At 30.6% G+C, this 25,173-nt stretch overlaps 1 protein-coding gene across 1 annotated transcript in view; it reads right to left on the bottom strand.

Annotated features, from left to right (window-relative positions):
- The window catches only part of LOC143229504 (uncharacterized), a 160,257-nt gene that overhangs the window by 113,605 nt on the left and 21,479 nt on the right, over positions 1-25,173 (bottom strand). Inside the window, 15 exon segments of the mRNA XM_076461933.1 lie at positions 56-227; positions 229-240; positions 7,893-7,991; positions 9,069-9,266; positions 10,598-10,696; positions 11,738-11,935; positions 16,119-16,217; positions 16,748-16,945; positions 17,591-17,788; positions 19,042-19,239; positions 19,606-19,704; positions 20,137-20,235; positions 20,834-20,932; positions 21,510-21,608; positions 23,360-23,545. Of these exon segments, the coding sequence (XP_076318048.1) occupies positions 56-227; positions 229-240; positions 7,893-7,991; positions 9,069-9,266; positions 10,598-10,696; positions 11,738-11,935; positions 16,119-16,217; positions 16,748-16,945; positions 17,591-17,788; positions 19,042-19,239; positions 19,606-19,704; positions 20,137-20,235; positions 20,834-20,932; positions 21,510-21,608; positions 23,360-23,545 (2,053 nt within the window).

The following is a 25,173-nucleotide window of genomic DNA, read 5'->3' as shown; positions in this document are numbered from 1 at the left end:
CTAGATTATCTATTTTTATTATTCATTAAAAATAATAAATGTATCTCAACCCTACCTCCTTCATCTTCTGAATCACTCAAAAATGTCTCTTGCATAATTTCTGGAGCAACAACTTTGTATTTATCTTCAGTAATCACAGTAGTGGTAGTTGTTGTAACAGTTTCTGTTACCACTTTCAAACTTTCAACCACAGATATATAACCCAGTCGCTGGGCAATAGACAGGGGGTGTTTGTCCTTGCTAAATTCACAAAGGAAGTAGAAAGTGATATTGGTAAGATGATAATGCAAGTAACTCGTAATCTTACATTTTATGAATTCTTTGTTAACTACTAAGTACATATAATATGATGCACAAGTGTTCATGAATCTCAATTCATTCATACATTGGTTTTTCCAAAATTAGCACTTATAATAATATAACCATTTAACAAAAAAAGAATTTTCACTGAATACTCTTTGCAAGAACTAAACCACAGTAACTACAGCAACACTGGCACAATACAAATATTCTAAAACTCTTACAGTGTAAATTTATTTATATGTAACTCATTGCATAGTTTTACATCATAGTGTAGTGCAAGTAGTTCAAACATCCCCTTTGTGCACTGAAGTTCTCATTCATACTATTGAGAATAAGGAACTTTGAGATTACGTGGGCAAAAAATAACTGTCAAGTTCTTTGATAAGCATCAGTATTATGATGCATTCACTAATGCTGGAGCTAACTCTACCAAATGTACACATAGTAATCTCACCGATGTGTTTAAGTAATATTTGTTACTATTCTACATGTATATCAAATGTTATTAATTTAGAATGAACAAAAATAACTCTAAACAAAATTGTTACAAAAAGTAGTTCACTGCTGGAACTTCACATAATGAAAGATGATATTTCTCATTAACATATAATTGATGGTAAATGAATGATTCACATTAACCATATAACAGCTTTTAAGATGTACTAAAGTTGAACTTCTTTAATCTGGACATGTATATTTATTTATTTATTACCATCTAAGTCAGTTATTTATATAAAAGTAAGAATATGACAAAATATAATTTTTCATTTAAAAACATTTAAAATGTTATGCAACAACTGCTTACCTTTTCATTTTACTTAAGAAAACTAATATATTAGAGTTATAATATGATGGTTGATTATTAGTTTTCAATAAATTTGGAGAATAGTGAAAAATATCCAAATAGAAACAAAACTCAACTTATGTATAACAATACAGCCAAGCTAGTGTAATTACTTTAAGACATAATACACACACACACAATGAATGAAAATTGTTTTCCCATATGAATAATGATGGATTTGCACAACATTACTGAAATAAGGAAAAAGAGAAACCAACATCAGAGACAAATCACAAAACTTCACAATAAACACACACACATTTATAGTGCTGCAATGTACACATACTTTCATAGTTCCACAGGCAAAAATATTTGAATTCCACACTGATCAACTAACTCACTTAATAAAAGAGATTATGCATTAAAATGTTCATTTACTAAACATCTAAAATGGGACTGAAATAATTTTTTGTATTGCATGCAGTTTTATAAGGGGCTATCTATGATGTATCAACAGGCAGAAAGGTTATAACCTCAATAAAATGACATAGAACTAAAACAACTAGAAAGACATCAAGTTAACAGTTTTCATGACTACACATTATGTGAAAACTTCACATATTCAAAATAAATTATAAATTTAGAATAATAATTATAGTATATTATTACAAGAAAGTAGAAAACCATGGTGTATTTACATACTACAGATGTATTTGTTTTGTGTTGATATAAATCACTCATCCACTTGCTCAAGGAACAAAACAGAATAGCTCACTTTTTATTTCAGCATTGTAAACAACTCTTTGTTTCATACTGTATCATAGCTAAATAATGTATTGCACAAAATGTTTTAGTGCACTAACTAGTAAAAGAATTAATAGAGGTTAAATAATAATAACAATATACATATATGTGTAGAGATAAAATGTCCAGTTTAGTGACCAGCTATGAAAACACTACCTCACACATTATGTTAATTATGCACCTGGTCTCAGAAGTTGTGTAGGATGTTTAGAATCTACACATACTAAATATAGTTTTACCATAAAATGTGAAGTTATTTTTTGGGTTTAGGATAAAGAGAACAAACATTTTGACATCTTTCCTGCAACAGCAGAAAACTATCAGCCAATTTTGTCAGGAACCTTTCCTTTGTCATGTCTCCTTTACAGACACTTTTAGACATAAATTACTAGTATAAATGTATATTTAGCAATAAATCAATAAGAAGTCTGTTCTCTAATTTAAAGCAACCTTTTTTGTGCTCATTTAAACAAAACCTATTACAAGTGAGCAAAAGTTTCATAATATCTAAGAAAAGTTACATCTCATTTGGAAATCCCAAATTAAATAAACATATAAAAAGTTTTGATGTACTTGTTCAAGAAGAATGAAAAATAATGGTAATGTCTGTAAAAATAACAGAAGACTGCTGGAGCAATAACATAAAGATACTGTTTTAAAATTTTGGAAATACTAAAGGTCTCTTTCAGATATTAAAATGAAAGTCATTTGAAAGTTAACATTTTCCTCTACTAAAAATATATTTCCAAATAATACTTCTCTGTTCATACTGTAGCTTTATCCAAATAAAAGTTTCTCTTTTTATGCTTACCACCTAAGATTAGTATGATCTTACCTCTAAACTGCCATATACATTTAAATTTCAGGATTATTTCGACCTATGTCATTGCACCCCTATACCAGATTTATATTTAGCTCTCTTTTGTCACTTTCTGTACATTTTACGAAATAGTACAAATTAACAGACCCAAAACCAGTCTTTCCTTGAGGAGAGAGGGCAGGAGAGTGTGAGATGAGGTATGACCAAAAGTTCATTTTCAGTACAAGAAAATGTTAACTTCTGAAACACATTAACCTCCTCCAACAATGTATCTAGAATTCCATACTGACAAGGTTTAGAGGCCAGTAAGAGCAAAGTCTACACAGAAATCATCTGTGTATAAAAGACTTGTGTGTGACAATGTGGTATAGCACATCAGTAGGGTCTACATTACATCTGGAATAGGTATGCTATTCACCTGGACCACATTAAATCCTATTCTTGGGCAATAAAAGACAACTGGCCAAAGAGGCAAAATCTTAGTGTCCTGAGAAGAACATGAATTTGTCCAGACCTCAATCAGGAAGATGATACCTCACATCTCATATGTGGAATTATATGGTTACAGACTCAAATCGAGATCCACAATTTAGTGGTTAGTACATAAAGCCTGCTGTATTGTTTATCTTGTTTAGTAAGTTGATATTATTGAAACCCAATCTGAAAGTTACAGAACGTTGCATGTTGAGCCACTGGAATTATAAAGAGAAGACAAGCAACATCAAAATGTACAAACCCTCATCCCAAGCTGAAGAATGGTAAAATACAACAAATCATACTTGGAATTACAAGGCCTGCCATGCTTCATTCAACCAAAAGAAACAGATTATCCAGTCTGGGATTATGAACTGAAATTCTAACTTCCCAATCTGAAAGACAGCAACAACACTTCCTGCCCTGTTATTATGAGTATGATGTGGAACAACTTATGTTGAATCAACAGAGAATAAAGTAATGTTCCTTTTGTGGAATCACAAGAAGCTGAGGATCCTCTTCCATGACAACTGAAATACAGAGAATAACATAACAAAGGAGCCACACACAACTCAAACATACAGTAAGAAGTTATTTCTGAACTGGAATTATGAAAATGTTCCCACGTAGGCTGGTCCAGCTCCTACCATGCATTTGGGGATGGACCAACCAGGATTATTGAAAACAGAGCACACAGCTTTTCCTTGAGTAGAATAATGAGCAAAAGCATCACTCATAAGGTATAAACCTCTGTCTACTATTCCAGCAACTGGAAACAGGGATTGGTATCAACTCCCATACTCCACCAAAAGAAACAGAAGACAGTCCTGAGAAGTTCCCTATTTTGAGAAGCAAACTGACCCCAATTTATTCATTCTAGGGGTCTTCAAGGATGGGTAAAGTTTCTTTAAGCTTTATTCATGACATACCATGAGCAGTAGTCTAGCAGTATATTTATTTGTGTTATAACTGTATACCATCTAGAAAGTGCACAAGATGGTATTATGGAACTACTACCATGAAAGTTATTGAATGATCAACTGTTAGATGGTGCAGTTTTGTAAATAACCACATTTGACCAGGAAACACCTACCACAGAGTGGGATCCCAATGAAAATGATGAAAGGGTTCCTGAAAAAGAAATGAAGTCACTCACCTCTTTTACAAATGGGCCATGACACAAAAAATAGCCAGGGGGATAACCAAAAATATTCTGAGGATATAACCACCAAATCAAGTAAATAACAAGATATAAATGACCCACACACCAGTCTGTATAATTCTCTCCAGTAGGCAATGCAACTAATCTGCCAGGCACATTGAGGTGTGGCAAATTTGACAATATGTGACCTAAAGAAGTTTCCATCCTTCCAATGAAAACCCAGAGTAAGCAGTATGCACCAACTGATAAACCCAACCTGAGGATCCTAACAGATAAACAAATAATGATGTGAGCTTCAAACCATTCAATGCCCATAACAGAATCTTGAAGACTCCAAACTGGGCATAAAAGATAATCAATCTGAGTATTCATAACATAGAAAATGAAGGAAAGATGATTAGGGGAAGAAAGGACCTTCTGATAAGGATGGAATCTTCTTTGTGTTTCAATAGAAAGTGGAGCCAATGCAAGAAGTGTAGGAACCTGAACAGGAGATGTAGTAAACAGTCAGTTAGAAGACTAAGAAAGGGGAAAGTTCAGTGCCTAATGAAAAAAGTTGAAATAGGCCACATATATTCAAGATTCTGTGGAATATGGAATACCTACAAAAATTGAATGTCTAAAAAAAGAGCTTCTCCAAGACATCTAAGGGATAAAAAAAGAAGTTGAAAGCCCTCAAGTGAGGCATCACTCTCCAAAAGATCCTAGCAAAAAATCAGCCAAGAGACCAGGAAAAGAGCAGAAACTGATTGCCTTACCCAAAAAAAAATCTTTCACTAAGATCCACTGCAAATTGAGGAGCCCTATAAAAAGGCCTCACATGACAATTGCAAAGAAGAAAAAAAATCCAAAACTGTTGCAAGGGTTAGTCTAATCCTGGAAAACTGTAGTGAAGTTAAGATGAATAGAGCTATCAGGCCTAGAATCAAAAAGAGTAAGACGAGGATACAACCTCTGAGAATCTAAATACAGGTCCTCCAAGCAATGGAAATCCAAGATATGCTGATCTGGTAAACAAGAAGGACAAGGTATGGCAGCAGGCTCTCTTAATTGATCTGCAAATCTTTGACCATGCACAATGTTTCACAAAGGTGAAAGGACTAGGTAATCAGCTGAATGACTTTCTCCCAACAAAGAAAGAGTTGTAAACCATAGGAGAAATCTCACAGATTTACAAATTTGATGTACAAGTTGTAAAAATGATGCAGGATACATAATGTCCATCCAAGATTCATGATGTGCAACCTGAACAAAGAAAGGAGTCCAAATTTTTACCAGTTTGTCTCTGATACCTTGGAAGCTCAGTTTCTGAGCCTACAGAAAAAGAAACATAAGATTTTGTGCAAGAATCCACCTCTCTGTGTATGAGGGATTAGATGGCCTCCCCAATGCCCAGGCACTTCTAGACTCCAGAGATAACAGACAAAGAGGACAAAGAAACTCTGTATCAGAGAAATGAATTTAAAATGAAGTAATTTACACATTAGAAATAATCCATTTTTTGCATAAAGAAAAAAATGTTAAGATAAAGTAATGTACTGAGATCTCTTAATTAAGTTCAAGATAACTGGCATCTAACATTACTCTAGTGTTAACAAAATTAAAGCTTTCATTGTTATATCTCGTAATAAAGTATAAGGAGTAGCCAAGGTTAAGACAACATGCAGAAAAGCCTAAAATGAGACAACAATGCAGATTAATTGCTCACATTAGTAATTAAGCTCTTTGATTTACTTTAAAAGGCACACATTATTTATATATTGGCAGGGAAAGAAAAGCTGATAAATGATGACAAAATAAAAGCATAATAAAAACATTTCCTGCTTGAAAGCCTTATATATAAAATGTGCCACTGATCGTTTTTAATGTATCATTTATCAGCTTTCCTTTCCCTGGCAAAGTTGATTTGTTCAGAAAATTTACGTTTGAGCTGCAGTAGCATTTGTCAAGCCAAGAACACACTGTATGTACATGTCTCTATGATATAACTCAACTTTCATGGTTTAAATGACTTTCAAAGAAAGAAGGCCTAATGCAATTTGAAATATATATACATTTTTTTAAGTTTCTTTTTAGCTCTAAAAGTTACAGGAAAGGCTATATGTTCTCTGTCTATAGTGGGAAATTGAGCTTCTTGTAACTTGCTGTTGCTATGCTGATTGAGCTTTTAAATAAGTAAACATATAAAGGTCATAAATGTGTAGCATGATGTATAACAGTTATATGAAAAAAAAAGAAATGATATATTATTAATAATAAAAAATATCCTTCTTAGTTAATTCTGCACAAATAAAAAAAAAAGAGATTAAGTGTGACAGATGTTAAGCCATATACACACAACATCTTAAAGTTTTCTAAATTCCAGATACATTAAAATATACATTGAATATATTTCTTACTTAAATACATGACACTTTTAAACTTGTAAAAGAAGTACTATTATAAAAGGTAACGAATAGCATCAGTTTTTATTTCCAAGTACTGGTGAGCTCTCTGTTAATGAGTGAAAATATACACATATGAAAAGATCTTCATTATAGTTGAATTAATACGTGGCACATGAAATGTGTACACATGACAAAATTATTCATACAAACCCTGTGCAGAAGATAGGTAAAAGTTTGAATGCATGTATTTTGGTGTGCACCTGATGTACCAAATCTGTACATACCTTCAGTTTTGTCAGGTACTGAACTTAATCTTAATCTTTCTGTACGACTTGAATACTTGTTTTATTTAGTTATTTATTTCAAACACTAAACATATGTGATTGCATTCAAAATATTATTTTTGTGTTAAAAGTACAAATAAAATTCACACGTTAGTTTTAAAATTTGTTAGTATAATTATTCTTTTATTTAAGAATTAAAAAACAAACAAATATAATCAAGTTCAAATTTAAGTTGCAAAATTTCTGAAGTTACTATACATTTTGAATTTATATATGGTTTTAATCAGTAAAACATTTGTCTTTGTACAATAAACAATATCAGAAAGACCACAGGCTGTCCAAAAAACCTGGAACCATGCAGCTAAGAACTGCGAGGTTGGTTGAACAACATCTTCAAAGGATGTTGAGCTGACACACATGTTCACCAAGATCTCCAGGTTAGACTCTCATAAACTTCTTTTCTGTGGTCTGCTCAAGGCATGTGTGCAGAAATGAAAGACCAGGGGCATTGAACATTTGAAACAATGAATCCATAACAATTATCAGACTACTGACAAGGACACTACTATGCTTAACAGTGTTCAAAGGGAATAGAAATACTGTCTCCAAACTTTTTTAAATTAGGATAGCATGTGGAATACATTTTGTAAAATTAACTGAGGTGTCTATGGTTCCAGACTTTTTGGACATCCTTTAAATTGTCATTCAAATCAATGATGTAAAAACTGTTCATCCGACTCAACAAAAGAGGTTATTTTTATGAACTCAAATTTTTTAAGTGATGTTACCTATTCAGTGAATATCTTCACTTTAAATATCATTAACTGTGATAATGTATTATTTCCAAAAACACATATAAAGAACTAGAGCTTACATTAGTAACAGTATTGGGTGAAGCCTTGCCCTCTAGCAGAAGAGTTACAACAAATGTATGTCCCTGTTGAGCTGCTTGGTGGAGAGGTGTATATCCATGCTAAGCAGAAAATACAAATATATATATACACTGAATCAAAACACCAATGAGTTATCATCTTTTATAAATCAAATCAAATATGCCAAATAAGTTATGAACAGTCAGAAAAGATATTCATGGGAACTTTTATTTTCCTCTGTATATGTGTCCTGTATAGAAAAATTCTTACACAATATCAAAAAAAGATTATTTTTGAAATTTGTATTACTGAATTACAGGAAATCCACTATTATAACCACAACAAATTTTATAAAGTTTATTTACACTTGCAAAACAACATAATCAATAAATCACCAAAATCTTTAACTGATTACATTCAACTAATTGATCATTCTCATAGAAAACTGTATAGCTGTAATGTAATCAATAAATCACTGAAATCTTTAACTGATTACATTCAACTAAATGTAATACTGTTACATTTAGTAACATTAACTTTCTCAGTGTTAATATGAGAATTGATCATTCTCATAGAAAACTGTGAAAACTGTATAGCTGGAATGTAATTAATAAATCACTGATCTCTCTTTTAACTGATTACATTCCACTAATCATTCTCATAGAAAATTGTATAGCTGGAATAATCAGAAACTATAACAGAAATTAATTGATTACTTTCATGATATTAACAAATTTAAAATGTAGAGCTGACTAATCAATTATTTCACATGGCACTAATTAATGTAACTAAAGCTGATTGAGTTAATTATCCACCTCTAGTTTTGTATGCTTTCAATGATACCAGATACTTTGCTTTTTTTTATATTTTTCAAAAATAGCATTTGATTTTGATTCAATAATCCCATAATTATTTTGATGTTTTCAGAAAAAAGATTTAAGAATTCTTGAAAACATTTAATATATTTCTATAAGTTAATTTAGGATTAAATTACTCTGAAGAAGTTGTTTTTCTCACTTGATATACTTTTAGCAGTTTATCTTCCTAAATAAAGCATTTACATTCATCCACTTTAGGGAATACATCACATAAAAATGTAATTTTGGCCCAAACTAACCTAATACAGTAATAACTATTTACTAAATGTATTTTCATGTATAAATCAACATAAAACTTACAGTAGTTGTTGAGTTCACAGTGGCAGCATGTTGTAGTAGAAACCTCACCATGTTAACCTGACCAAAATGTGAAGCGACATGCAGTGGAGTATATCCAGCTTTGGTCTGTGGATCAATCACAGCTCCATTCTTCACCAGAATAGCAGCCACTTTGACACGATCTTCTTGGGCACATAAGTGGAGAGGTGTAAGTCCATTCTAAAATGGTAAAGCACATCATAAGATTTTCAAGTAGAAAAGAAGTATTGGTTATTCTCGTTCAGTAACTGGATGTTAGTTTCTTTTGCTACTTTTACATATGAAAGTTTTTGAAATGACAGAACTTTAAAATTAATTCACAAAACTTTTTTTCAATACAATGCATCACAATAACTGTCTTCATTTTATATAGCCTTTCTAATAAATATAAAAATTTCATAAACCACACCACCCTTAAAGAAACAATATAATAATATGAGTATGTGCTTTCATGAAAACAATTCCAATAAAGTACTTTTACATAACAAATTGCATATAAAAAATACACAGAAGATTTTACAGATACACTCAGAATTGGCTTTTAGAGTATTACAATTTTCTTTTTTCTGAGAGGAATCAGAAAATACTCTTTTATCTAAAGAACATAACATAAATGTCTAAATATGTGCTAGTGACTGAAACAATACAGAAAGAAAATTTTTCATCCACTACTTGCTTTCTGCATAACATACATCTTCTTAAAGAAAATGGCACACATGTAGTATCCAAGAGTACAAACACTAGTACATAAGTACCATTGCAAGTGACAGCATTTTACTGTTAATGCATCAGCATCATTAAAGCACACACCTATAAAAAGTGTAAAACAGTAATTTATACAGTGTAAGACTTCATAAAGATTTGTAAGATAAAGCACCAAGTTACAAATTTAGTAATTTAAAAAACAGCTACAATTTGTTTCATTGTTCAGTGTCTCTGAAGTGGATTTAATTCAACTACTTTCCAATTACTTTTCCTCATCTCCTACTCTTTACAGTCAAGCAGATGTTTTATTTATTTAAGGAAACTGATTTCAGTTTTAATTTTTGTGAATACAAAATGTTGACATACACACACACTACCTGGTTATATCCATAAAGTTTTGGTTTTAATTACACAAGAAAACAAAAAAAAACTACAGAAATATAATTCAAAACATTAGATAAATGTTTCTATAAATACACTAGGTTATTCTCCAGTGAAACAGGATATGGTATGAGATACTGTTTGATTTCCTTCAATTGTATCCTGAAATCTCCCTATGTTAATATAGGAGCTATTCCTGTCATATCATATCTTTCAACAGAAAATTCACTTTTTGCTTAAGTAATAAGACATTGGAATATCTCACTTTAAATATATTAAATATCAGATTTCCTTGATTTTAAATTAAGACTCAACTTTAAATATCTAAAGAAAAAGAAATAAAGTTTTTGTCTTCTTTGTTGGGCTTTTTTAATTAATAATCTCATTAATATAAGAATGTAAGACCAATAATTTTATTAAACTACCTTAGCTGCAGCATTAACATCTGCTTGGTGTTCAATCAGAAGTGTTGTAATGTCTGTGTGACCTGCCTGTGCTGCCAGGTGGAGAGGTGTGAAACCAGCCTGAGATACAACAAACCAGAATGGTTAATATAAAAGGAAAATACAAACTACTTTCTATAAAAAGAACAAGACAACTAATATAAAGATCAATACAATTTGAATTTTGAGAGGCTCACAATTACTTAGTTAATATAAGTTTACTGTTTTTGCTGATTCAGTAACAATAACATGTTAGATTTTTTGTGTGTTATTCCACAACATGGTTAATAAACTTGACTAAAGAATATTTCAGTAATAATAGTTTTGATTACAACAGAAACAAAAATAATTTATTTACTATTCTCCTTTTAGTGTACTTTACTCATTTTTTTAAATATATTTTTTGACAAATCTTCATTGCATGTCACAAGCAACAATTCTTTGCTTGAAGAAAAAAAAATTCAAGATTAATTTCTTTATGTTGAGATTTTAAAAAATCCTATAATTCAATAGTTTAGTTGGTTATAAACAAAATATTCATACTTCTTTATACTACAAATTTTCCTAATAATTGTTTTTGTTTATAAAACTGTACAAATCCAATGATCATGAAGTGAATTTTGTTTTACAATCACAAGATAACTTATCACAAGTTCATGTAATACGAAATTAAACACAGTACATCATGCAAAAATAAAATAATTTTGTTTCTAACCCTAAATCTGAAGGGAAGACAAAATGAAATACTCAAATAAAAAGCTATAGGTACTATCCATGAAGTTATAACAGCTTTCTGTACAACACTACAATGTTAAATAATGATTCAATACCCAAAAATACTTTTGTTAGAAGACTAAAACATTTTAGTCAAAATGTTCGTATTCTGTAACCATGAATTTATCATAAAACATATATTACTGTCCACTGAACTAATGCAGCAAATTTATAGGTCTTAAAACAAATTTTAATCATTAAGAGTTGTCCTGTTTGCCAGTTTGAAATTGTAAATAAACAGGTTGTTTCAAAATAATGAAAAACAACATTACATAAAAGCTTTGGATATAGTCAGACAAGAAATGAGATGCTATTATATATTTTATCACATAGAAAAACTTTTAGCACCTTAGATTCAACATTAGCTTTTGCTCCATACTCCAGTAATGTAGTAGCAATATCCATCTGGTTCTTTTTGGCTGCCACATGAAGTGGAGTGTAACCATTCTTAGCAGTAGAATGTGGGGAGGCTCCCTTATCGAGTAACAGAAGAGCCACATTCACATGATCATAATGTGCTGCAACATGAAGAGGTGTCACACCATTCTAAACAAATTTTGGAAACATTCTGCTTTAAGTTAATGTCAATGGCTTTACAAATCATTTAGCATTTTAAAAGTCACTTATATAATTTCAGTGTAGCAATCATTTCCAAAATATTATTTTCTCCGTCTTAATCATTACTTTAAAACAGAAAATAATCACTGATATACTTCATTAGAAAAATATCTAACAACAAATTTCAATTTTTCTCCAAAACACTATCTTCAGTATTTATCCACATTATTATGAATAATTTCTTCTCTCAAGAATTTAGATTAATAGGTTTTAATAATTGGAAGATCCTGGCTTTTCTTTGGAGCTATGAATATTAAAAAATACATAACCTTGCAAAAGAAATTCTGTGCAATGGCCAGACTTGAAGGGGGCAGCTTATTAAGGAAAAAGCAAATGTGACAAAATGTTAAAAGCAAAAAATTCTGTATTGGAGTATATAATGCGAAAATAAAAAGTTATTTGCATCCAATAGTAACTATGTAAAGTTTATGTGATGCATGCAGAGTAAATAACTACAATGTGGCAGATAACTGCCTCAGCATAGCTTCTAGTGGAGTTCAATGAAATAAGTATGAAAACTTACATTACTTAGGTTTGAGTATGGGTTTATATATCTAGGCTAAAGAAAGTTATTTCTATTCTGTATTAACCATGCTAATTATGAGATTTATACTGATTCAATGATCACATCATGGAAAACAACTGATTCAGCATAACTGTCAGATTTGAACAAATTACACCTCTGGAAGATGGAATGTTTAGGTTTATTGGATTATGTAAAGAAAGGATAAAAAAATTATGCATACTCCACAGTTATTATTTTAATTTATAAAATCAATATTCATATTATTCTCATCAAAAAAGGTGAAATTGTAAATACACTATAGTTAAAACAAACTGTACATAACACAAAACTAAAAAAGAGTGTCTAATTTGTTGATGAAAAAAAAACTCAAATATTTGTGTGTTACTATTTGACCTATATCTATGAAATCTTCCAAATGACAAAAAATCCAGCAAATCAAAGGAATTTTGAGAGGGTAACTGTTATACCATTTTTGATTTAGAAGGTCTATTTTTGGAAATGGAAGGTTTATAACTTTAAAAGTCAAAATCATGTTTTATTGCAAACCTTGAAGGAAAATGAATGATGAATAAGATTAATATTGAAACAAGAGATAAAGTGCTTCATTTGTATGTGTTGAACTTTTTTACAAGAACTCTATTGGTCAGGTAGATATACTTAGCTACTTCAAGAAAATTTGTTTTAGTACTGCTACATTCTCAATGTATCTGTATGCTCTGTTAATTTGTATGTCATGTATTGATGTTCAAGTTAAAAATATATACAAATCTGTTGCTTGTGAAGTGAAGTTACTACCTACTGGTATGCCCTGTAACTGGTTTAACATTTTCACTACAAAATTAATTTTCACACTGATTCCCAAAAAAGTGTCAATTACACTATGTAACAAAATTTTTACTCTTTCTTGTTCCTGAGCAGAAAGTGTTATTTCCCAATAGCTTAGGCCTAAAGTAAACAGAAAAAACCTATTTCTCTCTTCAAACTTTGCTTTTGTGATCTGGGTAATGAAATTTTCAAATTTATCCATTTTCCAGAACATTCCAGGTAGATTCAGTGCTGAGTAGCTGATAAAGAATTTTCTTGAACTTACAAGAATTTAAGAACCTTTTAGAATTTTCTAGAACTTTCTGTAGTAATATATACATATATACAGGGGCTCACCACTCACCACTTCAGTTTAGTTCTAGCTCCCTAAGTGAACACATAAACTTATCTGATTTTATCAGATAAATACATTCTGCTATGTATTTAGCCAATTTATCAAGACAAGAGCAAAAAAGTACTCTGTGACAGTATCTGCTAAAATGTGTGAAGCCTACAAAGCATATTTTGGCATGCCTGTTGGGGATCAAGACAAAACCTGGGCACCTGATTTTACCAGAGATCACTGCAAAAGGACTCTAGAAGGTAAGACAGACAATTTTCCTTTCTTGAATAGTAAGATTTTATATTGTACAAATTTTACACCTTTTAAAATTTAAATATCTTTTTTTTTAAATTTCCAATAGTATAGGAACAATATCACAAAATATTTTACATGAACTTCTTGCACATTAGTTGTGGATGAAATAAATTTATTCTTCATAATAATTTTATTTTGCTCTTTTGCAGGATGGTACAGAGGTGAAAAAGATAGCCATGAAGTTCGCTATTCCAAGACCTTGCTAGAAGCCTTGAAGTATGATTAATATGGCTGGGAGGTTATCAGAAACTTCAAAATAGTGGCATTCCTGGCAGGTCTCCAAGAAGGTTTTACCAAGTTTCCCTGTTATCTTTGCTTTTGGGACAGCAGGAACACTGCAGCGCACTACAACAGGAAGCACTGGACACAACGGACTGAGTTCTCTGTGGGGAGGCACAATGTCAAGTGTGAGCTACTAGTGGACCTCCAGAAGGTATTGTTCCCAACACTGCACATAAAATTTGGTCTTATGTAACAATTTGTCACAGCTCTTGATAAGGAGCCTGCAGCCTTTAAGTACCTTCGAGACTTCTTCCCTAAGCTGTCTGAGGCAAAGGTCAAAGCTGGTGTCTTCGTTGGACCACAAATAAAAAAGTTCTGAAGTGCACAGAATTCCCCAAGAAGCTCAGTAGGAAGGATAAAAAGCTTGGGACAGCTTTGTCACAGTGGTTCAAGACTTCTTGGGCAATCATAAGGCCAAAAATTATGTGGAACTGGTTGAGGCTCTGGTAAAGAACTATGGCAAAATGGGCTGCAGGATGTCTCTGAAAGTCGATATCCTTGATGCTCATCTTGATAAATTTAAGGAGGACATGGGAGCATACTCAGAGGAGCAAGGCAAGCACTTCCACCAAGATATACAGGACTTTGAATGCCACTACCAAGGAGCGTGTAAAAAAACATGATGGGAGACTATATTTGGGGGCTGTTATGTGAAAGTGATTTACATTACAGTTGCAAATCTCGAAAACCTACTCACTTCTAAACATTTTTGTTCATTTTTGTATAACTTTAGTATAAAATACATGTAAATCTTGATTCATATGTTTTATTGAGACAAAAATGTGCAAATTTGCCCGTTTTTACATAGAAAACAGGCTAATTTCTAAATTTCATTATCCAGGTCACAAAAGCAAAGTTTGAAGGAAATAATGGCCGTTTTCTGTACTTTTACAACATGAGCAATTACGAAATAACACATACTATCCAGGAACAAAATTTGTGTTACATAGTGTTATCCACCAAAAAGTAGAAGTATGAATTTGACCTTTTGAAAGAAGCTGTATTTTCTACATCTTACAGTAATACTCCTTGAAAACTGTATTGGATAGTGAAAAATAATGATTTAAACAAAAAATTGAGTCAATAAATGGACAAAATCATTACAAAATATAAAAATTCAAGAAGCAAAGATGATGTCTTTATATAGATTCTATACATGTTCGTGCAATTTTGTAACGAGACATATATAAACATCTAGGATTCACTGAGTAAAACACAAATGGCAGCATGCACAGAGATCTGGTGACTGTTTCCTGTACAGAAGAATATCCTCACATGTCACAGTAGAAGGAAACCTTTTGGTAAACATGGGGTAACTCCAAATTTTACAGTTAGTAGGCACAAATGTTTATTCAGATATATATATGAACTATGTAGAAAAAGGGTTAAAGATATGCAAGACAAATCACAGAAATGTGTTGTCAAGTAAAACAGTTATGGCTTTTATGAATTTATTTAGTGTAAAACAGTTATAGTTACTAAGATCAGTATTATAAAAGAAACATCTAGTATTACCAATGAAAATCATTAATTTTCTCACATTGTTAAAATATCTATTTATTTCAGTTTTATATTTTTCACTAATTTCATGTAAGGTTAGGCTGGTGTAAAAGTTGCTGAAATTAAAAATTTATGTGGATTTAGTATTGAAAAATGTTAACTTGTCCTAGCATGTCATATAATATTTGATAAGTGAATACCATTAACTGATGAATCAAAAGAAAATCATTTAGTCTTAATGTTTCTGATATTCCATTACATGCAAACTTTCTAAAAATACAACTAGTGAGTGAAGTCATACAGCAAATATTTTGCAAGTTTTTATCTCTGTAGCACCTAACCTTTCCTTGGGCATCAACAGGTGCATCTTTCTGTAACAGAAGACGAGCTACTTTGATGTTTCCATACTTGGCAGCCAAGTGAAGAGGAGTAAATCCTTTCTATTAAAAAATAAAATAAAATAATTTAAAAACTGTTATTGTGATTTTGAAAGTTATATATTCTTCACAGAAAAATATTTTCCCTTTTTTTTCTATTACTATAATAGTTAAAACTGTACCAAGATTTAATCAATGAACGAAATTGTAACAATATATTATTTTTTAATAACTACATTAGGTTTTAGAAATTACAAATAACTATTTTTGGATCATGAAATTATTTCATCTACTGTAACCACAGATACAAATAAAAAATAAATTTAGAAATTACTTGGGTTAAAACACAGCTGAGAAGTACTTATAAAAGCAACAACTTGAATATATTTTCTACACAAACCAAACTAAACATAAAATGGTGAGAATTAAACTATTATGCTATAGGTTTTAATAAAAGATCCCAAGCTGTAACCATGTTTTCTTTATTCATAGCATTTAAAATCTATTCCATTTTCAATTTTTGACTATACTGTAGCTGGTGTTTTGTATTATATCTAATTCCAAAATATCATTAAATATGAAAGCTCTCAAACCTTGGTGGTAACAGTAGTAGAGGCTCCATGTTCTATAAGTACAGAAGCCACTTCCTCCTGACCTTCTTTAGCAGCAATATGAAGAGAAGTGTACATGTCATTAGTTGTTGCATCAACTGCTGCACCATGTTGTAATAACAAACCAACAATATCTACGTTACCAAGTCTGGCTGCAATATGCAGAGGAGTTTGTTGTTCCTGTGGTTGAGCCAAAAGAAACACCAGAATTTATCAGTTTAGTCGCTTGTCTTACTCAGGCTACATACTCACTTTACCAAGTTTCTATAAACTCACAGAACCCACCATTATATAAATACAGAAACACCAGGTTGTGATTGCCTGTTCAATTGCAATTTGGAATAATATTACAAAGAATAAAATTATTTTCTTAAATGTGGCTGTAAATATTCTATATTTTTAATAACTACAATTTTGTATTTATTGTGATTGTAATATATTAAAAACAAACAAGGAAAAATCCACAAAAACCTAAAGCCTAAAAGTTAAATATTATTTAAATAACAAAAGTGAAATACACTGAACAGTGTTTTGCATGTTAATAGGAAAGTTGCAGTGTAATTGAACATTTGAATAGTATTTTATCAATTAAAATAACTAAATCCTTTTTTATTATTTATGGCATGCTAAAATAGTAAAAAACATAATTTTTTCAAAAAATATTCTGTACAGTAGTTAAAGATATAAAACATAACAAAGTGGATGAAGGTCCATTCATGACTCTATGAAATTCTCCCTTTAACTCAATGTCATACTAATATCAATAAAAACACACAAAATAAATTAAAGCACTTGTATTAAAAAGTCTTTCTTAATGAAATTTACCCTGGCTCGAGCATCAACTTGAGCTCCATTGCGTAACAAAATACGAATTATATCAGTTTGGTGTGCTCGAGCAGCCAGATGTAGTGGTGTCTCCCCTCGTACGGTTGGAATATCTGGATTTGTTCCATTTTGTATCAAGAAAACAACAATATTCATACATCCCATGAAGGCAGCTACATGTAGTGGAGTGAGACCAGACTGAAAAATTCAATATTACCAAAGTTCAAGTTAGCAAACTAACCAAATACATATTTCAATACAGCATATTTGAGAAACATGTCATAAATAACAGGTACATTTTTATAATAAGCAATTAAATGGGTTTACAGTAGCTCTAAATACATTTATTCTCTTCATTTTTTCTCCTCTCTCTGTAAATAAAGATTTTTAGAAGTTAAGGTTTTATATGTTAGGCCTATAGAGGATTGCAACAGTGGCTTGCTATGGTGTTAGGTCAGTATTTAAGCTAACTTTTGAGAATTTGTTTTTTACAGAATTTAGAGTGCATTTTCAACATGAGGAATGAGTTCACTATGGACTGCTCTTGATTTTGAGATGCTTCAAGCTCTCCATTGAATCTTTGTTAGGCTGGTGAAAAACATCAACAGGGAGATTGAAATATCTTGAAATAAAAGAGAAACAACTAGAAAAGTCCATCATAAAATCAACCCACAACTCTAAGTTTTACATAGTGAAATCAGAGATAAGTAAAGTATCTCCCAATGCTTTTTATTCTTCTGTTGTATGAATAATGACAAAACAATATATTTTTTCAAACCTACTTTTAATTTACTACACAGAAAAGTAATAGAAAGAATTACTGTAATTTTTTCATTTGTTTTATATACTTCTAATATTGTATTATGCTTTTTAATTCTTGATAGCTTTTCTTTTGCTTCTTCTCAAACCATGATAAACAAATCGACCAATTAGCTAATTATGTGTGATTTTTATTAAATAATGTGATATTAATATATTTCATAACAATAATTAATTCTTATATATGAACTTATCTAATTAATGTGAAACACAAATGTGAATGAATTAAGATAATTTTATCTCAATTACATAGATTTTTACTCATCTAAATAATTGTGTGTGTGTGTGTGTGTGTGTGTGTATCACAAACATAATTTTTGATTTTTGATATTCACTTTCATACACCAGTTTTTATGTGAAATGTGTATGCAATAATTCACTCCAAATGAACAGAAACCAAATTCTGATATATAACATAGTGCAAGGATAACACTAGAAACAAATATGTTAAAACTTATACAATGCTTTAACATCTAAAATTCAAATCACTGATCTGGTTTTAGTATTTATTCACTGTTTAAAATAATAATGACATTAACCTGTATTAATATTATGATTAACTATGATCCACAGCCAGTTTACTCCCCTAATACACTAAGCAAGTTCTAATGATTTGTCAGAAAAACTTATACCTCTGTTGTGGCCTCAATGGATGCTCCAAGTTTAAGAAGAAGTTCTACAACTTTCATCCTATTCTTTTTACAAGCGATATGTAAAGGTGTAAACCCATTCAGGGCTCTGGCATTGGGGTCAGCTTTACGATCAAGTAGTAGCTTTGCAACCCTCACATGGCCACAATGAGCAGCAACATGCAAGGGTGTCAAGTAATCCTGTGAGGGGAAAAAAAATGCATTGCTTTGAATCAAAATTGTAAATTTTATTAAAACTGTAATATTAATGTAAAGAAAATATGTTGGTGCATTTTACAGTAACCAAAGACATGCAAAAGAAGTAGAACAAAAATCATTCCTTCATGTTGAAAAAATTGGAATGCATTGTTGGAACCGATATATATAAACAAGAATTTTTTTTTAATTTATATTAAATAAGAAAAATTTCAAACTGTAATTTACATTCAATAAAAACATCTGTTATCCCAGTGTCAGGATTAGCAAGAGTATATACAGATGTCACTACACTGTGCTCTAAAGTTTCCCAATTTATGTATATTTATCATACTTAAACTATGTACTTACCACAGTTACATCATCTACAGGTACCTTGTGGTAAAGTAAAATTCTAGCACAATCTACATGGTCACCTTGAGCAGCCATGTGTAGGGGTGCAAGGCCATTCTGGCAAACAAAAAAAAACAACATAAAAATCAACCACATATCAGAAAGTCACTAGAAATACCATAAACTTATATAAACTATGACAAAACTGATACAATCAATCAAAATCTATAAATTCTAATTATACTGAGTATTACAAACTGAGAGACTGTGATTTCACTTTTTACATTACATTTTCATGGCATAATAGCAAAGTGAAATGCATAAAGTTCCAAATCAGTCAATATCTTCACAAACTATTACTTGAAAGTCTTAATTTTTTACATTAACAATTTTGTAGCAATGGGTTTGATTAAAAGTATAAATTTAATGTATAGGTTTTTGGTATATTTTGAGTAATAAAAGGAAATAAAGTATGAAAGGCCTGATATGTATATATAATGTGTGTATTATCACACCTGAAATAAGTAAAACTCTGTTTTTAAATATTACCTTTGTTTTTGCTGTAATTGGGGCCCCTTTTTCCACAAGCATATCAACAACTTGGTCGTGACCACTTCGAGCAGCACAGTGTAAAGGAGTTAATCCATCCTAAAAATAAAATGTTTAAATATAACAAAATAAATAATTCTTGATGACAAAAATCCAACTTGAAGTAAAAATGTATCTTAGAATGACTGGTATGGGTATTAACACTTTTACTAATAAAGCAGAGAACAATATTTCAACCTAAAGATAACCTAGGAAGGTTATTATTAAAAGTGTTAATACCCATACCAGCCATTCTGAGATACAGAATAAATTATTATTATATATCAAAGTAATCATGCCTTAAAATAATTTCAGACCAAATTGGGCATATTAAATTATGTAAAAGTCAAGAAAAACTGATTATCGCAAAAAAACAGGCACTGAAAATAACAGAAAATTCTCTAGAAATAAAATTTTCCAATCAAGTGGAATTTTAATTACAAATTTACATATATAAAATGTTAACTCATTAAAACTATTGTTTACAGTTAGTATTAAATACAAGACACTTTTACAAATGATCTAAAATGCTAATCATGTTAGACTCGTCTATATCCTATCACAACATACATATGCATACAACACATAATCACACACTAATGAACATGCTTAATTATTAAACTTACTGAATTATGAGTGTATGGAACTTAAAACTTACCCTAGTAGCAGCATCAATTTTGGCCCCTTTATCAATAAGCAAGTTCACCATATTTGTTTTACCCCACTTGGAGGCAACATGTAAGGGAGTTATTTGGTGCTGTAAATCATTTAAAAATTATTAAAATTATATTCATTTATCACAAAATTACATTCAAATAACTTAACTCAATGAACTAATTATATTCAAACTACCATGAGTCAACAGAGAGCTTTAATCAATATTATGTTCCATAGAAATTATGTAAGTTTACTTTAAGAGCTATTTAACAATTGCTGAAGAGGCATATTTTTGAAAATCTCTTAAGCAGTTAACAAAACCCACTATCTACCATATGCATATATAGTTATAAAAAGAAACAGCATTTTTTTCATGCATGTAAATTTTATAAATCATTTCAAATTCTAACCTCAAATTAACTATTTATTTTTGGTATTATGACATCAACAATCATTCACATTAACTCAATCCTCCTTTTATTGAGATTACAGTACAAACAATACAATTATTAAGTTAAGCTTCCCTAATGAGCATTCAACACATTAGCTAAAAATACAAGAAACCTGAGTCAAATATTTTGTACAAAATCTGAAATGTGTACGTGTATATGTGTGTCTATATATGTATATGTATATAGTGTATTTTGAACATGCATATATCAAAAACTAGAACTTACTTTGGCCAAAAAATTAACATCTGCTCCTTTTTCCAATAAAACCAAGGCCATATTCTCATTTCCATAATGAGCTGATATATGAAGAGGGGTAAAACCACTCTACAGCCAAGAATAACAAAATATAAGAAATGATAATGCACAAACTTAGTAAATATCATATATAGATGGAAAAAAATCCCATAATTTCAAATAAAAAAAAATCACTTTAACATATTCTAAAGAATATGTCAGATATCAGAAACTGTTTTTAAGTGTAAAACACAATAGCATAGAATTTTAGAGAACAACTATGCATAAAAACAGATATAAAATACACTTAATAAAAATATGATAGGTAACAAAACAACTAAACTTTTTAAACTATCAACTCTTTAAGTTGAATATACAGAAGTACTGAATAAAAGTTTAAAGAAGTTATAATTTCATTGTAGAGGAACTGACTAAGCCACATTTGGAGTGTTGTTTTCAGTCTTAAGCTCCTTACCTTAGGAAGGACATTGAATTATTGGAAAGAATTTATAGAACAGTTACAAGAATGATGCCTTGGGTGGAGAGGTTGTCATACAAGGAGAGATTAAGATTTCTGAAATTATTTCCTCTTGAAAAAAAAAGGTTAGAAGTGATCTGTCTGAGGTGTTTAAGATTGTAAAGGAAATTGTTAGTGCTAACACATCATACTTTTTCATACTTAAGATAGAGAATAATAAAACAAGGGAATGCAAATATAAATTTTGACATGATGGGAGTCACCTTTAGCTAAGACCATTTTATTTTTCTAATAGGGTGGTTAAAATGTGAAATGAACAGACTTCAGATGTTATAGAGGCAATAAATTTAAAAGAGTTTAAAATAAAGCTTGATAATTATATCAATAATAAGGGCTAGGTAAGGTGGACCAATAAGTCCTTTGTTGTCCCGAAACATGTTTTGTTATTCAACAATGGCACACTTATTTTCACATCTGTTTATATTAATGATTTCTTGGATACATAAACAAGCACTTTTAGCTTCACATCCAACCTGATAACTTTATATGCACTCTTATCGTTTTATATAGTTTTAAGTTTTTTTTGTTAGTGGACTGCCATACAATTATTATTTAAATTTAAGAATTATTATTAAAGATGGTATAAAAATAAATGTTAATCATGATCCAAGACAAAATTTTATTTGAAAATAATCTACAAACATAAGGATTTGTTAAACAATGATTATGGTACATGGATGTGAATTCTCCATAAAACTGCAGTGCTAAAACCTATGTAGTAATCTATAAGAGCATTGATTTAGTTCAATAAATTAGAAAAACCTCCATAAAGGTTTGTCAGGTTCATAAAAACAAAACTGCACCTGCTACTTTAGTCTTTTTTTTTTTTTTGTTTAGAAAACTAGATGTACTTCCAGAGGGTTCCCAAAAGCTTTCTGTTTCCAAATTAAATAATACCAAAATTAACAGCAACAAATATTTTTATTTCTTGCTTTTGCAGTTCATATGTCATGCTGTGTTGCAGCATAATTCTTCTCATGATTTATGGCATGCACACATTTTACCAACATCACGAAAGTACAAATTGTAATGTTAAGCATCCCTTATGTGATAACATTTTAGTGTCTACTGACTGACAGACAACACCCTACTATGTAAAGCTTAAAATAAGTGACCTCTCTACATGGCTTTTAACTCCCTTTTGGAAAAAATAGAACAGTTTACACTCATACCAAATTTTTTTTCTTGTCTGATACAAAGAATGATTCATTTCAAGTGCCTTGAATAAATTAGCACCCTTATAAAGAAATATTTTAACAAATTCAGCAAATGTGAGATACTACAACATTGTTCTGCAGTTTACCTTTGATGTGACATCAGGGTTGTGGTCATTCTGAAGCAACAGTGCAGCAGCTTTACAATCATCCTTCTTGGCTGCAATGTGGAGGGCGGGAAGGCGTACTTTTCCTATGGTATCATTTTCCAACAGAACAGAAACCACTTTGTTATGGCCCTGCTGAAGAGCAACTGCTAAAGGAGTGAAACCATCCTACGATACAACAACAAAAGTTTTTGGTTGACATAGGTCTTTTTATATTCTTATAATTTCTCCTTGTGTAACACTTTAATTTTAATATACAAAAATATATTTATATACATTTATGCTATTAACCAAAGAATAATATCTGTAATATTACAAGTCTAGCCGGTTGATATCGTATACAAAACTAGTATGAGTGAGGTTAATATACATATGTACAACCAAGATGTGATACGCTACCATAAAGAATTCGTCATGAAATCTCTTCTCAACACTAACACGAGAGTAATACAGTACTATTACTATTAGCTATAAAGCGGTGACATATCGACATTGTCCTGAAATTAATACTAGTAACAGAACTGCTGAACTGTGTTAGCCCATGCTTTTTTATTTTTTGATGACGTGTCACGGATGACATAATAAAACTTACCCGATTTTGTAATTTAATTGTTAAAATAAAAGGACTGCAAATAATAAAACCGACAGAGAAAATAACAACAAACACTGATCTTAGTAAATTTCGTTGAATTTAAACAAGCGAATGAACTTTCCGAACCGTGAACAATTAAAAATAGGCCTACCGCAAAATTGGTAATGGCACAGCAGTTTCTGTCTTTATTCAACTTGAATGTTATTATACAAAAATATCAACACGTGAAGAGTCATTTTTATTACATAGAAGTCCAAAAATTATTATAAACTGTAGAGTAGTTAAAATATTATTTTACAACATTTCCTGCTGTTACAGTGCTAGCGTTTTCCATTAGTGATTTAAAAATTAAGGTACACGTATTTCTATTATAATAATTTAATAATTATGAATTGAAATTCGCAGAGTAGCTCATACATATGGTATATGTTTATGATTACTGTTGTATATACATTTTAGGGCTTACCTTGAGCATGGCAAAACTTTTTTAATTTGTTTGTTGTTACGCGCAAAACTGCGCCATTGGTTATCTATATATTGTCACCACGGGTACTGAAACCCAAATTTTACCATTATAAGTCTTCGGACTTACTGCTGAGAAACTGGAGGGCAAATCTTTTAAAACAGTCTAACATAGGAACACTATTCTCGTATAATTTTAATAATTATTTTGTTATTATTTTAATCTTTTTTTTTTTTTTTCAATTTATACTGTGTAACAAACAAGAGCGAATAATCAAGAGCGTGACACTCAAAATTCTAACCGGCATGATGAGAGTATTTTTTAACGTTTTATTAGCTATATTTTTGTGCTCCAGCAACACGAAGTGTGGGACGTGTACACACCAGATTTAATTTCATTACTTATCATAATCTCTTACAGCTTATCTTCAAATTGAATTTCGTTCAAGCAGGATTAAAGTAAATTAATATATGAGAACTTTGGCGAGTTCACATACATCTATCGAAAGAATTTGACCTCCTGAGTCAAAAACTGTGATTAATCTCAAATCGTTCAAGAGATAACGGAGCTATGAGCTAAAAGTTTGAACTTGGAGAAAAACCTCAGAAACACTTTATTTTGTTATTGTTTCAAAATAATTACATTAATTTGTAGATATATATATCTATATCTTTAAAAATGTTCAAATATTACAATTTGTTACACATATGAAACAGTAATATAATGAATATATCATATTTT

This window comes from Tachypleus tridentatus, chromosome 10 (assembly GCF_004210375.1).
Source record: "Tachypleus tridentatus isolate NWPU-2018 chromosome 10, ASM421037v1, whole genome shotgun sequence".
In the NCBI taxonomy this organism is placed as follows: Eukaryota; Metazoa; Arthropoda; class Merostomata; order Xiphosura; family Limulidae; genus Tachypleus; species Tachypleus tridentatus.
This window is presented reverse-complemented; position numbering and strand designations above follow the sequence as displayed.